Source organism: Colletotrichum paranaense (assembly GCF_030867605.1).
Source record: "Colletotrichum paranaense strain IMI 384185 chromosome Unknown Scaffold_4.1, whole genome shotgun sequence".
NCBI classification, from domain to species: Eukaryota; Fungi; Ascomycota; class Sordariomycetes; order Glomerellales; family Glomerellaceae; genus Colletotrichum; species Colletotrichum paranaense.
The window spans coordinates 626,428-642,521 of record NW_026848962.1 but is presented as its reverse complement, the minus strand read 5'-3'; the positions used below and the strand labels follow the sequence as shown (position 1 = coordinate 642,521).

Below are 16,094 nucleotides of genomic sequence, written 5' to 3'. Positions count from 1 at the left end.
AACCACCGGGCACCGGGCACCTGCGAACGTCGGGTGGGCGCGGGTTAAGAATGCGACGAAGCTGCGCGGGCGGAGAGCTTGTGAGGGGCTGCGGGGGCCCTTTGGGGTGGTGAAATCGGGGGTCCCGGTGTCGCTTTGCTCCCGATAAGCATGTCACCAGCACCACCAGCTGCCTATCGCAACCTTGAACAGCTTTGCGGGGAAGACATACAGCCAATCATAGGTGCCAATTGTGCCCTGACCTTGAATTTTTGGGGTCGAGATAGCAGTGCCGCAGTGGAGTTGATCGGCTCAGTGGGCCCGAATAGATAGAGGCAATCAGCTCTCCCGATCCCGATCCCCCAAAGTCGGGATCGGATGGCTGTTCCGACATGGAGATCTTTCGTGTACACATGTCCTATCACAGTCCAAAGGGGTTGGTTACAGAAACGAATTACAGAAACGAATTACAGCAATAAAGAAATCTTCGCAAAACAGGTATCGACCTAATGGTTCCGTAGTCGGCCGGGCCCTGATCATTATTACTTGGTTCTTTGGGATAATAAACAAGATTATCAAAACACAGCAAAGGTCGAGCTCCCCCAGATGCACCCGCAAGAGTTGTACATCCGTCTTCTCCCTTTCCTTTTAGCTCCTTCGCTTCATGGGTATAACATAACGTAATGCAACCAACAACGCATCGGATGGTGTCTCCGACAACCGATGCAACAATGCTAGCCAACGTCGAGCGTCGATCGTCAACCATCTCTTCCCTTCACCACCGTCAAGTTTGAACAGAGCCTCTTTACTCGCCCTGTCCATTCTCGCGCTCCTGTGCAGGGAAGGGCTCAACGAGCACCGGCTGGCTGGTGTACTTGAGCTGGGGAACAGTGACACCGTAACCCTCCGTGAGACCCTCACGGTTGTGCTGGTCGATCTCGACGCGGATGCAAATATCCAAGCTACCATCGTTGCCGGTGCCGTGCTGCTTTCCGGCTGCCTTGTGCTTGGATCCTGACTCCACCTCACCGACATGGAGAAAATCGTGTCCACCCTTGCCGGAAATCACTGACCGCGTATCACCGTTCGTCGGCGCAGCCAGTCCATTGTTGGGCGAGTTCTCGGTGAGAATGGCAAAGTTACGGCTCGGCATAGTCACATGGTTGGAGTTGGACGTCTTGCTCGAATCGCCGGGGTCCTTGTCAAAGAACTTGAGCAGCGTCTCGTCCGTATCGTGGTTCAGGTGATGGATCTTGTTTCTTCTGGCCAGCAAGTTGGCAATCGCTGCTGGCGGTGGCTTGTTGGTAATGGCAGAAGACACCACGTTAGCCATGTAGCGGTGGTCGTTCTCCGAAGCAATGTTCAGCTTAGGATGCGAGTAGAATCGGCCCATAGCCGCCAAGTGCACATCGCCGCCCAAGATGGTGATACGGACGGAGAACTCTGACGAGATGGCCTGAAGCCTCTCAACGAGAGCGTTGCGCTCCTTCTTGTGAGTTCTGGCCGTGTAATGGTCGTCAAGGTCGTCGAGCAAATCGACGCTGCCGTCAAAGTGGTTGAAAACACCACCAGCTGATATTGTCAGTAAGCCAAGACTCGTTCTGTCTCCTCATTGTACACTTACCGAGACCGAATCTCCGGTTGAGGAACTTCACAGGACCCATGATGGGACTGCGGAAGACGTTCTCAAGCCATGTCAGGCGCTGGAACGCAGTCAGTCTCTGCAAAGACATCTCACAGGCCAATTTTACTTACAGGATACGCAATTGGAATTCCCAGCAGAAGGATCAAGTGCTTGAATGGGCGTCCAGACTCCTGAGCGCCCTTGAGCTCTTGTCTGAGGCGACTGAAGATCAAGTCATATGTCTCTGGGTAATTGATTTGATGGCGTGTGCGCTGTGAAACGTTATTAGTATGTTGACTTCCAGTGCATGTTCCTCAATGTTCTTACCTCAGTTCGAGCATCAATACCAAGGAAGGCAATACGTGCGCCAAGCCGGGCGAACATGTTATGTGAGTGTTCAGCGACATAGGGCTGGGAGTCTGGTCAGTCGTGCTTCCAGGAAGAGTCTGTACCGATGACTTACACCAGGATGCTTGCCAACAATGTAGCTGGGATCCGACTTAGCCGGCGCAACGTAGGTATCCATGAGTTGGTTGGGGTCAAGTCCTTGGTTCTCGGCCGTTGTGGTGTGGTCTATCCGTGGATTAGCCCGAATTCCTTCGCCATCAACTAGAAACGTACCCGAGGTGTAAGTGGACGGTGGCGGAGGGAGGTGATGCTGGAACAGCATGTAGTACTTGTGGGCAGTTCCACCAATACCCCTGAACACATCGCATCGCATGAAATCGTCAACATAGGAACCGAATCCGTCAATAATCTAGGTTGTCCGGTCAGAACATCGTTCGCCTTTATCTTCGAGCTTGAACGTACATCATGATCATCCCAGATGTTGAGCTGCGCAATCTGGGCATTGGCAGTCGCAAATGGCTCCGTAGAGTACCTGTTGACAATGTTAGCTCTCGACACCGTCATGTTCCCCCCTGGCCATGCACATACCAACGGATGTAGTTCTTCAGGTAGTAATCGTCACAAGCCTGGCGAAGCTTCTCGGGAAAGGGGAAGTGTCTGCGCTTCTTGGGGTTCGAGATCTCGGTCCATTCGCGCAGAGGTCCGTCGACCCGAATTCCATCGTTGTAGATCTGGTCACCTCCTCCGAGCCTATGCGCAAGTCAGAAAAAGCGAACTCGTACTAAGCAGGCCAAGACATTGGACTCACATGACGTGGAATGGTCGCTCTTTGTGGTGTCGGTTCACATCGTTCCACAAGGCGGGGCCGCTCCAGGCGTCTTCATCAGTGCCCACGCTGAATCCGTTGCAAGAATGGAACATGATGCGCATCGACTCGTTGATGGCCGGGACGAAGAAGTGGTAGCGATCAGGCCGGATGTTGCCAGCCGAGAATCGCATATCGGGGATCGAATACTCCCACTTGGCCTCCGTTTGGCTGAGGGGCAGTGACAGGTCAAAGGCCCAGAAAGTGTTGCGAGGGTCAGAGTAGAGACATTGACCTTGGGTCTCTGAGCCACTGGTGCCCGCGCCATTGGCTGCGCCGGAAACCTCGCCATTGAAAGCACCGTTGGAGCCGTTGACACCGTTCGTCTCCGTAGAGGCGTACTGGCCATTCACTGCGTTCGCAGGGCGCAGAACCAAGTGCGGTGCGAAGCTCTGAGTCTTACCACCGCCCTTCGTGACAATCAAGACACTTCCGTACCAATTGTTCTCGTCCATCCTGCGGTAGTTGAGCAGCGGTCCGCAGATGATCTCCCGGCCATCGGGGGGGTCTTGCTCGTGGGCGTGGGTCGCCGCCGCGCGAGGCTCCTCCTGGCCAGCGGCCTCACCAGCAGCAACCATGATGGGCTTGAAGTTGGGCGGAGCATTGGGGTTCTCGGGCTCGACGCGGTCGCGGTTCAGAAAGTCGGCCAGGTCGTTGGTGGTTCCTCGTTCTTGGGGGTCGCGGGGTTGTGCGTGGCTGTGAGCACCGGCGGCATGGCGGAGGAAAGCTGAGCTCTCCTGGTGACGCCATCTGTTGGCCGAGGCATGGGGGTTGTGCTCGATGTCATCGAGGGCTTCTCCGTGGGGATGTGAAGCCATGTCTGCGATTCTGTGATGAATTTGTGATTTTGGTTTCGTCTTTACCTGTGAGCAGAACAGAACAGTCAGATCATGGAAACAGAATGACCAAGAAACATCCCTGGGCAACGGTGGCTCCTTACAATGTCTCAGCGCAAATGAGACTGGCAGGGTCCAGTTTGCGCGCGCCGGCCAGCTCTCAAGAAGCCCAGAGGGTCTCAAGATTTGTTGTTTTACGAACCGAGAGCTCGAAGGGAGGGTATCAATGGCCGGGTATCTGGTGTTGCGACGCCAAACAAAGACGGTAGCTCGAAGGAACCTTGAGGAGAAGGGGGAAAGGTGAAAGATGGGAAGGGGGAAAAGCAGGAAGATTAAACGGAGAGAGGGTTTTGTCGGAATCCCACCACAAATCGCACGAGAAAAGTGTGTTGTGTTGGATTGGATGCGCTGCTGGGCCAAGGTAGCGCAGAGTGACGCGAGCTAGGAATTAAAGTGGCAGGGATTATCGGCGGTGGTGGGGAGAGTCCACTACGCAACCGCTGTGGGCAACGTCCTGGTCTGAGGTGAGCTGCTGCGCTACAGCTGGAAACTCGAGCTAGGGAGGTCCAGGTTCGGTATGAAGCCGCCCAGGCTGCCCTGTTCGTTCGTGCTGCGAGCTGCAGCAGGGTGGAAGGTGGACCGGGGGCGGTTTCTAGGGGTGAACCTGGGACGGACAGTACAGTCGGACTGGGTCCAAGGAGAGGCCGTCATGGAGTTTTGCGACACTTTGGGGCAGACTCGATAGAGAAGGACACTTTGTGATGGTTGTTCTTGGTGGCGCTGTCAGTGGTGTTGGACGAGTGCTGGCTTCTTTGTTGTGGCGATGGCCAACCTTCTGGCCGTCATCGACAAGTGTTCGCCCCCAAGCACAATGCCATACTTGTATTCACAACTATCTGCCAGGTGGATATGGTAAAGTAGGTACCTTTTGAAGGCGGCCTCCGAGATTCCCCTTGATTTGTATCCCTCGAATTGAAGAGGCCAGCGCCAGGAGGACCGGGCCTTCACCTCAGTCCAAGTCCGCAATCCTTGCTGCAGCAAATCAACCCACCTGACTCCATGTAGAGAGACATGCAGTATGCTAATAAGCTAATTCCTGTGTAAGAACCAGGTCCGAGGTCTTTCCATCTGATCCTATTCGTGTGTGAGTATCCGTAATACTACGCGTAGACCACCTTGCTCTGCATCAAACTATAGGCTAGGTAGCTTCCTGCTGCCCTTGAAAAAGTAAGCAACGACCTATCTCCTGCCATTGGTTTTTTGAGGCTTATCGGTTGGCAACGTGTTGACGTTCCATCATCTGTATGCCCCCCTCCTCTTCTCCCTCGTCCCTCACCTCAAGTCGATTGAATGTGCGCGTTGCGTAGCCTTGGTTTTTGGGATGAGGCGAGGGCCGTGAGTGGTCGGTGACAGCCGGAGAGCATTGGAGCGTTGAAGTGTGCGGACGGGCGTTCCCCCAATCTCTCAGCTGCCAAGGTCAAGGTCCTCGTCAGCGATCTGTTTGCTGGCGCGTGTGCATCTTTGGGGGGGCTCTGGGGTTGGGATGACGATGAGTTAAGTGGCCAGAGCTCCCACAAACGGCCAACCCATGGGCCATAACAGACCAGCTCGCATTGGGTAAACACGCCGGTTCCATGCTTGCAGGGCAGCTCCCGGGCAAAAAAAGCCAAAAGGCACCACTCACACATCGCACAATGTAACGCCGACTCTGGCAATGGCTCTCTGTGTTTCTGTCTTCCTCCAAAGAAGTACGTAGTGCGTATCGATCAGGAATACATGTGCGCTAAGTGGGTGAACCGATTCGAGAGGTAAAATTTAGCGGCATGCAAGAAAGGTGTGCCGGTATGGGAGGCCTGCGAAGAAGGAGTGGTCAGCGGGTCAACGGGTCAACGAACAAATGGTTAAACCGTAACGTAAATATCAACGTGCCGCGGTAAGCTGCTGCTACCAAGGTTAAGGTAAAGAGAGGCTGATGGAGACTGGCTGAAGCTGGATTGGAGTGAGACTCGACGGGAGTCTGATGGTGTTGTGATTGAGTGCCACGGGTTTGTTGATTGATACGCCCAAAGTGGCCTGGTCTGGCGGGTTGAAATTGACACCTACGTCAGGACTTGTGGTTCTTTGGAAATTGAAACAGGAATGCCCCCACAGGGGCCAAGGCTGAGATGACCCACTCCGCGTCCTTCGCATCCTTGCATCTTAACTTCATAGCCCCTGATATCCCTGTCCTCCGCTGCAGCTCTTGGCCCCCGGTCTTGGTCCGCGGACTCGGCGTGCTTCTTTGGCTTACGGCGTATGCCACATCCCGTACAAACGGGTTGTCGTTGCCGCTTGTCTCCTTGGCGCCCCGGCATTTCTTTTCTCTTTTGTGCTGTTCATGTTCTGTTCGCGGCTGCCCAGCACCGGTGCTTGCAGGCGTCAGACCGCTCCGGGCCCGGCGAGTAAAGCCACCCCACCGCCGACCGGCTGCAGTCTTGGGCCGGGTCAAGTGGATCCCGTAGGTATTCGTCACATCGGAGCCGGCGAAACACATCGTAATCAAACGGGGTCCCAGAGCCAGACGCAATGGCACCACCCGTAATCAACATTTGCTGGATTGTGACCACCTCATACTGAGAAAATGAGGGGTGGTAGCTGAGGCTGCTGGGCCTCTTACGCCGTCAAGGCTGATGAATGAAGTGTGAAAAAGCAAGACATTTGATTACTCTTGGTTCCGATGAGGTTCGGCAGCTTCAGGAACCTCTATACCGATGTTTCTTGGGCTTCCCGTGGAACCCAGCTATTTCACAGTCGATAAGTATGTTTCCAAAGTTGGGTTGAAAGTGATTGGTTCCGCGCTGAAATCAAGGCAATTATGCACGTTGAACCTCCAATAATCAAGGAGTATCAATGTAGCTAAGCGCACTTATATCTTCCGCGTAAAGAAGCTGCTCAAAGATGAGGCTTTGTTTCCGGGTATCGTAAACTTCGCCACCTTCATATACTCGGGCGCTGCCATACAGAAGTAGAAAGAGGTGGTTGGATATAATAAAGTAGGGGATGCACGATCGTTGACGGAGACAAGGGCGTGAGTCAGTAGTCAACGACCTTCTGTGAACGAAAATTATATCATCAACGCTCTCCGAGTCTTATCCAAGGCTCCCGATGCCGTCAAGCCCTTGCAGAATTCTTTCCGAGGTTCTCTGATCCGGCATATACACTGTCTGACATTGGATCTGGTCTCCATGCCCGAGAAGAATAGTTCACTAAGTCTGCCTTCGAACATCAACCTTTCTCTCGGATCGGATCAGCTCAGGGCGTAAAATGCCGAAGCAAGTAGTCTCACTACTTGATCTGCCTAGGCCAGTGGTTCTTGCACTGGTCTTCCCCTGTTTGCTACATTTTTATGCAGATTTTGATCCTGCCATGCAGAATGGCCTTCCCACGATTCACGATGGCCATAGCGGCTCCTCAATGCCTATCAGACTACACACGGTCACAAGGAGTGGCCAAGATGGCATGCCTGGCAGGTCCCGCAGGTACCGAGTCATCTCCGTTGGCCTCATATCGAGGATAATATTCCACACTAGCATCCATACAGTTTCACTAGCTAGGTGCCCTTACCTCTTGATCGACTAATTCATATTTGGCGGAAAGCGGGCGTTCTGTGTCGCTATATCATAGAGGCAGGCGACGTGTTTCATTGAGGGCAGGACATCTGCAACATGTGTGAAGGCCGCCTCTCTATCGAAGACCAAGAAGGCCAAGTTGCCCAATTTTCGAGAATACTCGTATAGAGATGATTACAGAGTCCGGAATACACACCACCCTGAAAGTTTACGATGAGAGTGATCATCGGGCTTCACTGACTTGAAAGACTCACCTGGGAAATTTCGAGCTTCCGAAGTAACTGCCGAATACCATGTAGACGACACAACAACAGGATAGCAGTGCTGTGTCATAAAGCCCTTTAATCATTTAATGTATATACCTCGACAAGAGATGTTGATCTCATGAGACGTTCGGGTCGTGTTCATATCCAGATTGAACCTGAGTGCAGGGAGACAAGCATTCAAGTAGCCACTACTGATGTAAGCTCGCTTCCAAACAGCCACAACCTCCATAGGTTTTCACTTCTTTAATGAAAGCCTAATTATTGTACTGAAACTCCTGCATATCCCCCAAGTCAGTATATATATATATATATTGCAATATCCTACTCTAAGCACTCTTCTACCAACGCCACTGCGGTCGCGATTCTCTTAGCGACGGAAGGACGCATAAGATAATTATCTTTTCGTTCATCCTTGACTGGGGAAGGTCACTAATCCTATCAGATCAGGGTACAGTATGACCAATAAGTTTAGGTTCTGTTTATAGGAACAACAAATAAACATTTTACTAGTTGTCATTCCGGCAGTATTCTAGCAGGAATACTCGTGGCGTCAATAACAGACACATTGGGCAGCAACGTCAATATTCCTCTGCGATGATGTAGTTATAGGCCTAGCCAATGCCATTAACACTCGACTTCCCAGTTATAAAGCCAAATTTCCTACCTTCAAATCTGTACCTTACCTCTTCTTCGTCCCTTCAGGCCTTTAGCTTCTGATCATCTCTTGTTAAATACCTTCCCAGACAATGCCGGCCTCTATATATCAATTCATATACTCATTCCTTGCTGCATATGGGTGCCACTTGACTTCAGTATGTCTCAAGCTTGGCTGCGTGCTAGTCGGACTCTTTATAGCCTTCCCAATCTCCTCTTGACCACCCCGACGTTGATCTAGTCGATTGAGGAGGTCATCGATGCCTGAAACTCGAAAGGGTACTTCAACGAAGCCATGGGTCCAAGGTACTGCAAGTAGGTAGCAGGAGTCAATGAATCACACTGGCTTCTATTTCTGTTGTAATTGTACCTACTGACTAAGATGTTGCAAGTTGTGTCGAGGAGTACGGTCTTGGTTCACGAGCCGTGTGGAAGATTCACAAGCTACGAAATCGCGTTCCCCACCCAGATCGACTCACGACTCTTGGTGAACCATGATGCCTGCCACTTCTGCCTAAGATCCGTGCTCTTCGGGTATCGTGCCTGAGAAATTCCTCGCTCAAAAATGTCTGTTGGTCGTGATGTGTCGGAGACCCATCTCGTGTCTTGTAGATACATGCCATTCTCGGCCTAGCATTCAGCTTATAGAGTTTAACCCGCCGCTTCTGCCTACCAACGCTCAGGGCTAGAGATGGTTCTTGAAAAGGTTCAAAAAGCATAGACAACTCTTCACCTGAGGCAATGTGATTGAATCACCAAAAACTCACTGCTCGCAAATCAAAAACACAACCTCTCTATGATACTTCGACACGGATTAGTTATTCTATTACTGAGTGTCTTGTCAATTGCTTCTTCACATTTCGCCTCGTCACGCAACATGTGCTTAAAATCAAACGACTGTCCGAAACACTTCTGCGAGCACGAATGTCTCTATAATGCAGCGTTAAACGGCAACACGCAACGGCTAGTGGAGCTCATCCTCAACGGAGCCGACGTCTCGCAGACATCGATGCCTGGCCGACACCAGTTGATCCACTTCACCGGGCGGCCAGGAAGCGCAGAAGCCATGAAAGCCCTGCTCGACGCCGGAGCCGACGCTTCTGCAGCCTCCTACGACGGCCAAACGCCTCTGCATATGGCGGCCGCCGACGGCGGAATCGAGCAAGTGCAAATGCTCATCGGGGCCGGAACCAACGTCAACGCCCGCACCATGGACGACGAGACCCCGCTGCACCAAGCGGCCAGGGCGGGAGAGGAGGAGATCGCCAAGCTGCTCATCGCTGCTGGCGCGGACGTCACTGCCAGAGACTGCTACGGACAGTCGCCCCTGCATCATTCTGCTAGTCGCGGCCACCTCGGCGTGGTCCAGGTGCTTCTCGACGCCGGCACCGACATGAGCGCCCTCGACAACAAAGGAGACACGGCCGCCCTGCACTCCCTCTCCGACGCGCCGGCCTCGGTCAAGCTCATGATAGAAAAGGGCGCCGACGTTTCCGTCCGAGGCCAGGGCGGCGACACCCTGCTGCATCGAGCGGCCTCGTTCTCGGCGGAGCTGATAGGACTCTTGCTCGGGGCCGGCGCGGACCTCGAGGCGACGGATGACGAAGGAAAAACTCCCCTACACGCCGCAGCTGCGTGGGGGGGCGCCGAACATGTCCGGATCCTGCTTGCAGCCGGGGCTGATATGGGTGCGAGGACCAACGACGGCGAGACGGCGCTGCACTTGACGGCGGGGAGCCCGGATGCCCTGTTCCTGGGGTTTGGACATGAGTCTGATGCCAAGGCTAGGGTTCTCCTTGACGCTGGTATCGATGTGAATGCGAGGACGGTGTCAGGTCAGACAGCTCTTGATCGGGCGAGAGAATGCAATCGCCCGGCGGTTGCAGAGGTGCTTCTTCATGTAGCAAGTGCATAACCTTGATAGACATGGGACTGGTATTACCTTGACCGTTACTGTACCTGACAATCTGGGTTGATGAATAGAAGTTGGCAGAGTCCTTCCTGTTGCTTGATGGATGAGCCGCTTGAATTCGTATGGTGTTGTTACCTGCGCTGAAGAACACAAGCGAATCTCGCAATGATGGCTCACGTTATTTCGATGCAGACCGAAGTTGCGATTGAAGTTTGTGAAATTTGAGAATTATTCGACCTTGGATGAATGGGCACTTCTGCCTGGTGTATTAATATTGGATATTGAATGAACCCCGCCAAATTTATGGCCCCCGGAAAGCGCGGCCAATTAAGCGCGCGAATTCCCCGCCAGCGCAGCTGGAGCTTACCTTGGCCGGGACCTTTATTCGACCAATGTAACCCGCGGTGACAGGGCTCTAGCCGTCCGAGACCTCCGAACCCTTGTGTCCCATGTTTCCGTACGGATACCTTCCATTACCATAGCTTACCTTACTCCGTACCTTCATGTTGACTTTCCTCCCTCCACCTCCCGCCCTGACCAATCCTCACTTCGACCACGTAGCACGCGACACACCCTCCGATTCGAGAGCCGACAAGACCACTCGCATACGAACACCACCAGACAATAGATGCAGACGCCATGAACAGCTCACGAGCGGGGAGACCATCAAAGTCTCCTCTGTTCCTAGTCATCGCCGCAATCCTCATCTTCGCAGTAGCCGTCGAGGCCTCGTACGGCGATCGGTTACCAGAGTTCCGAGAATGCGTCCAAGTTGGTGCCCACCACATACACACACATAGGCGCGCGCGCAATCTTGTGCTCGCGCTCGCAACTAGCAATGCTTGAGAAAACTCTCTCTAGTGTCTCTTGTGACTGACATACTGCTCTGCGCTTCCCTCGCGATCCAGGTCTGCCACGATGAGAACTGCGCTCCTGGCAAAGATGCTACACCAATCCGTACGTTTCTCCCCCTTCCTGCCCGCACACCACAAGGTGACTAAATAGCTAACACATGAACCCCTACCAACAGCCTTCCACCGCCGCCTCCTACTCTGGACCTGCGCCTCCGAATGCGACTACACCTGCCAACACATAATCACAAAAGAGCGCCTTGCCGCCGGCGAGCGCGTGGTCCAGTTCCACGGAAAATGGCCCTTCCCACGCATGCTGGGCATCCAGGAACCCGCCAGCACCCTCTTCAGTCTGGGCAACCTCTGGGCCCACCAGAACGGCTGGCGCAAGCTCCGCGCCGTCATCCCGGCGTCGTACCCGCTGCGGCCCTGGTACGAGTGGCTCGCGGGTGTGGGCATCGCCTCGTGGACGTTCAGCGCAATCTTCCATACGCGCGACTTTGTCGCCACGGAGCAGCTCGACTACTTTGCTGCGGGCGCGAGCGTGCTGTACGGGCTGTACTACACCGTGGTGCGCATCATGCGCCTCGACCGGCCGACGCCGCGCCGGAGGTCGGTCCTGCGCGCGTGGACGCTGCTGTGCGTGCTGCTTTACGCCGGGCACATTGCCTACCTCAAGGGTGTGCGGTGGGATTACACGTACAACATGACGGCCAACGTAATTGTCGGCGTGATTCAGAACCTCATGTGGTTGTGGTTCAGTTTGTACAAGTATAGGCAGTCACGGAGGACATGGGCCATCTGGCCGAGTATCGTCGTCGCGGTCGTCGTTATGGTTATGAGTCTGGAGCTGTTTGACTTCCCACCCGTGTGGGGTGCATTGGATGCGCACAGTTTATGGCACCTTGGCACGATCCCGCCAACGGTACTCATGTACAAGTGAGTCGGCAGTGACACTAAGATTAGCTTGCTGAGTTGACCGCTGACACTTGACTAGCTTCCTGATCAAGGATGCGCAGGACGATATGGCGGGCAGTGAGAGGTTAAAGTCTTGAGCCGTCATATGATTTTCCAACGATCGTTTCAAAGCATGCTGCCTATATGGGCGAACGAAAAAGAACGGAAGTGGAAAGACTGGTGAGCCGAGGGCTGGGTGCCAGCCAGGAAGCTTCAATGAGGTATGAAATGACGGGGCTAGGCCGCAGAGGCAGAGCATCACGCTACAAAAAGACCGTGTAATCTTTAGCAAGTAGATTAGGTTTTTAATGGTCTATTTTGTCATGTTGTCCGGTGTCCAATTAGGCCGGTATAGTAGAGGATAGTATGTAACGAGTATGACGGCTTTCTCTCTGGCAAGCAGTACTAGTATAGTATAGTGTGGGCATCGTTTCCCGTCCACGTAATCTCAAAAAGCTTCCTATACGCAACAGCAGCAATTTCGCGATTTGAGTACAACACAACCCTTGCTCAACTCAGCATCCCGCTGGACGTCTCTTTCTCATACACCAACAATCACAGTCTCGGTCTTGAAGACCTGAATGGCACCATCGCCCCAGATGCCGATGACGGACAGCAGGAAGCCGACTGAGGCGACGGCAGACTGCACGAGCTGCGTCTTCCTAAACCCGTCCACCTCGCCGCGGACCTCCTCGCCGTTGAGCGCCTCCTCCTCGGCCTCAGCAGCCGCAGCCGAAGACTCGTCGCCGCTCGCGCTGCCGGCGCCGTCGCTGTGGGTGTCGCCGAGGACCTCGTAGCTGGCCTCCATGCGCGCCTCCTGGCGAGCGATGCGCGCGGCTTTACGCTTCTGCTCGCGGTCGCGGGCGGCCTGGCGGCGGGCGGCGATGGATTCCTTGGAGGACTCGGGGCTGCTCTTGAGGACGTAGGGGGTGATTTGCTCGGCGAGACCAGAGGTGAGGGTGAGGACGGAGGCGTAGACGAGGTAGGGGTGGCGGAAGGCGCGCGGGGAGAGGAAGAAGGCGAGGAGGAAGGAGGTTGCGGATACGCCGGTGAGGAGGCGGAGTCGGGCGGTCGCGGTTGGGTAGAGGTTCTTGAAGGCGCGGAGGGCGTCGGAGGCGGAGGGGAGGGAGAGGATCGAGGGGACTGTTACGGTTGAGAGGGAGTAGGAGAGGCCCTATTGCGCGCGCGTGTTAGCATGACTTGAATGAAGCATCTCATAATTGGGGTACAGGATGGCTCGGCATCCCGGAGCGTCCTGAATGCGGGGAGTTGGAGGGGGAGGGGTGGATGGGGATGGGATAGTGGCGTCACTGATGATGGTCCGACGGTGAACCGAGCTGCGGTGGGAGGGCGGTGAAACGTACAGTCAGAAGACCGAGGGAAACAGTTCCCACGAACTTCAGAGGAGAGACTCCTTTGGAAGCCATGGTGGCTGGTGCGGAATTCGTGAGGGATTCGGAAAGGAGGCGTTGGAGGTTGGCGGTCGATGGGCGGGAAAGGATGTAAAGTCGAAGTTCGTGAAGGTGTGAGGCACGGGATGTGTCGTCAAACTATCAGTCGGTAGGGTCGCTGCTTGCTGCTGACCGGCAAGGCGGGGCGGGGAGGGGCGGTATAGCGTATCACTCTTTGTTGGACTGGAGTGACTGGGAACCTGATGTGACCTAGGTTCTGGGGGATAGGCAGATGGTTTCCGGCCTGACCAGTTAGGCGTCACAAGATGGTAAGATGTTTTGGGTAGGTGGAAATGGCCGGATTGATTGACTGACGCTGACGCTCATTGACGACGTTTCCCGCCTTGCCGCTTGCCGCTCTTTCGCGCGGGAATAAGTCCTGAAAAAGAGAGGGGCTGTTTCCGTTGCTTGTTTGGCGACCACCTGGTTGGCCGGGACTGCGGGTGGGTACCTGTGGTGGAGTTTCCCGTCAGCGGTATGGGGTACTGTGAGCTTAAATTATCCGTGCGCCTTGCATTAGTCCCGAAGCTGGCCCGAGGTTGCACAAATCACCTTGTCTCGCCTGCACAAAGAGCATAATCACGTCTTGTTATCTCGACTTCATCTTCTTTATCTTTACCGAGCTACCTAGACGATACCATACTGCCAAGCTGGAAAGCTGGAGACAAGACGCCCTTGCTCCGTCGGCCATCGATCTCCCAGAAGCCGGTCATACCCAGTCTTGAGCTTTCTCCTTTCATCTCGTCGACTTAAAACGGGTGTCGTCTCTCCGGAAGTGTCAAGCCATGTCTTTGTGCGAGAAGATGAGAAGAGTGAAATATAAATCCATTTTGTCATTATAGGCTGTGCTTGCTACATTCAGGTTCCTCGACACACCTTCATCCGCCAGCTTCACCAGCTGCTTCAACATCGCCTACCCCGCCGACTCCCCAAGGTTCAGGTTATCTTCGAACCTTGCGCATTTTCAAGCCTCGGTCGCAGGAGGTCTTCTCGCGTGGATCAGGTAGCTGTACCTAGTCAGTCACGTTCGAGATGAGGTAGAGCTGCAGGCAGAAACAAATTCCGGCTCGATCCAATCGGTAGGAGACTTACAGGGGTGTGTAGGCGTGAATTCTTCTATCCTTCAAGTCATTCCTAACTTGAATGAGGAAAACGTTGACTTCCTCCTTTGTCCATTCGAGGGCCCTGGTCAAAGGAGCCATACTCCATCCCTCGATACCCTCAAGGAAATTCTCGAGATTCCACTCGCCAAGCTCCTTGTAGTGGGGATCCTTTGGCCAGTTGTTGAGGGGCCACTTGTAATTGACCATTTCGATATCCACGAACCCGACTTCCTTGAGTATAGGGATCAGGCTGGGGATATTGATGAACGGCCGACCGAAGATGTTGCAGGCCTCCTCGATCTTGTCTACCCACTTGATGAAAGCGTGGTCAGATGTCAACGTCCCATCGTCACAATCTGGACGCATGTGACCTTCAAAAAGCTCGACGTAGCCACCTGGCGTAAGGTTGCTGACAGGTCAGTGTACAGACTCAATGTAAGCGGATCCGGAAATCATTTACTTGAATGTCTTTTGGAAAAACTTTTTCCAATCACCGATGCTTGAGGTCATACCACGAATGTGGATGTAATCAAATGGCTGACTGAAGGTCCAGGGCTCTTCAGCATCATCGACCTCGAACTTGACATTGGGAGGGACGCTATAGTGTCATTAGTATATTACACGTGCGGCAATGCGAGAGGAATCGGATCGTACAATGCCGTGGGGACTGGTGTGAGATCTATTCCGAGCACCTATTGCAAAACTTAGCGCTTCTTGCATGGAATTGGTGCTGGTGTCCTTACCTCGGCCTCGGGGTGTTCATCCCCGAAGTCAATGGCCCACAACCCGGTTCCAGTTCCAATGTCAAGCACACGCTGGGCTTTGTTGTTCTCATTCGGGGGAGCAAGACCCAACTTGTAGTCGAGCGTGAGTAGATACAGGTTGTGCTGAAGATCTGTAAAGGACATGAGATGATGCGGAAGAAGAAACGTGTAAGGGTGAGGTACCCAGCCTATCACTCTCCTTCTCATCATTCGGATAGTTGTATTCTGTATTCATTAGTGTCGCAAAAATCACGTGGCTAATTCATCGACTTACTGCCTTCCTTGTACTTGTGGTACGTCCTCCCATTCTCGATACGATGCTGGAGGATTGAGCTGGACAGACTTGTACTGGAAGACGCGATGCTCTAGATTCATTAGGCCGCTCATACCAGACACAGGGCTTCATTTCCCATAGACTTACAGTTGCCCTATCAGATGAAGCATCATCGCTGAACTATGCGGTACTTAGTACTGAGCAGGCGCTCATTTAGGAGCTGCGACTTACATCGTCAGCCGCCATGACGGGGCCATTGTCAGGCACCGGCTCGTTTGTATTGTCCGCCATCATGAAATCAGTTTTGTGAGCCCTCGGTGTGTATCCGGAAGATTTACAACCCGCTCAGTAATTACAGCAAAGACAAAACGAGGAGCGCGACGGATACATGAACGATTTTATCGAATCTGTGGAACAAGAACTGCTACCCCTCTTCTGGAATGGAGACAATTATGCATGTTGGTGACAAGGATTATTGTTTGCTGTTGGAGCCTTCTTCCAACAGAACCAGGGTTTTGAACGTATCAGAATCAGCTGCCCATAGTTCTAAGACAAAAGCAGCAGGAGTGTACGACGTGGCGAATCAGTATTTTCTCTCGTTG

General features: G+C 53.6%; 5 protein-coding genes across 5 annotated transcripts; 2 read left to right on the top strand and 3 right to left on the bottom strand.

The window, feature by feature from the left end:
• Nucleotides 1-784: 784 nt before the first annotated feature.
• On the bottom strand, nucleotides 785-3,634 carry CPAR01_05184 (uncharacterized protein; the record flags this gene model as incomplete). The annotated part of the gene is made up of 9 exons (XM_060489463.1): nucleotides 785-1,551; nucleotides 1,604-1,682; nucleotides 1,735-1,875; nucleotides 1,931-2,014; nucleotides 2,067-2,176; nucleotides 2,225-2,360; nucleotides 2,414-2,483; nucleotides 2,540-2,701; nucleotides 2,760-3,634. 9 exons carry the CDS (start codon nucleotides 3,632-3,634, stop codon nucleotides 785-787), a joined length of 2,424 nt encoding a protein of 807 aa, XP_060350929.1.
• Nucleotides 3,635-9,057: 5,423 nt separating this feature from the next.
• On the top strand, nucleotides 9,058-10,095 carry CPAR01_05183 (uncharacterized protein; the record flags this gene model as incomplete). Its single annotated transcript, XM_060489462.1, has 1 exon — nucleotides 9,058-10,095. One exon carries the CDS (start codon nucleotides 9,058-9,060, stop codon nucleotides 10,093-10,095), a length of 1,038 nt encoding a protein of 345 aa, XP_060350928.1.
• Nucleotides 10,096-10,731: 636 nt separating this feature from the next.
• CPAR01_05182 (uncharacterized protein) lies at nucleotides 10,732-11,998 on the top strand (the record flags this gene model as incomplete). Its single annotated transcript, XM_060489461.1, has 4 exons — nucleotides 10,732-10,867; nucleotides 10,954-11,049; nucleotides 11,123-11,882; nucleotides 11,941-11,998. The coding sequence occupies 4 exons, from the start codon at nucleotides 10,732-10,734 to the stop codon at nucleotides 11,996-11,998; spliced, it is 1,050 nt and encodes a 349-aa protein (XP_060350927.1).
• A 443-nt stretch (nucleotides 11,999-12,441) lies between these two features.
• On the bottom strand, nucleotides 12,442-13,327 carry CPAR01_05181 (uncharacterized protein; the record flags this gene model as incomplete). The annotated part of the gene is made up of 2 exons (XM_060489460.1): nucleotides 12,442-13,074; nucleotides 13,265-13,327. The coding sequence occupies 2 exons, from the start codon at nucleotides 13,325-13,327 to the stop codon at nucleotides 12,442-12,444; spliced, it is 696 nt and encodes a 231-aa protein (XP_060350926.1).
• A 988-nt stretch (nucleotides 13,328-14,315) lies between these two features.
• On the bottom strand, nucleotides 14,316-15,786 carry CPAR01_05180 (uncharacterized protein; the record flags this gene model as incomplete). Its single annotated transcript, XM_060489459.1, has 9 exons — nucleotides 14,316-14,358; nucleotides 14,444-14,863; nucleotides 14,915-15,052; nucleotides 15,109-15,146; nucleotides 15,198-15,349; nucleotides 15,402-15,443; nucleotides 15,493-15,583; nucleotides 15,640-15,672; nucleotides 15,724-15,786. The coding sequence occupies 9 exons, from the start codon at nucleotides 15,784-15,786 to the stop codon at nucleotides 14,316-14,318; spliced, it is 1,020 nt and encodes a 339-aa protein (XP_060350925.1).
• Between the last annotated feature and the right edge of the window lie 308 nt (nucleotides 15,787-16,094).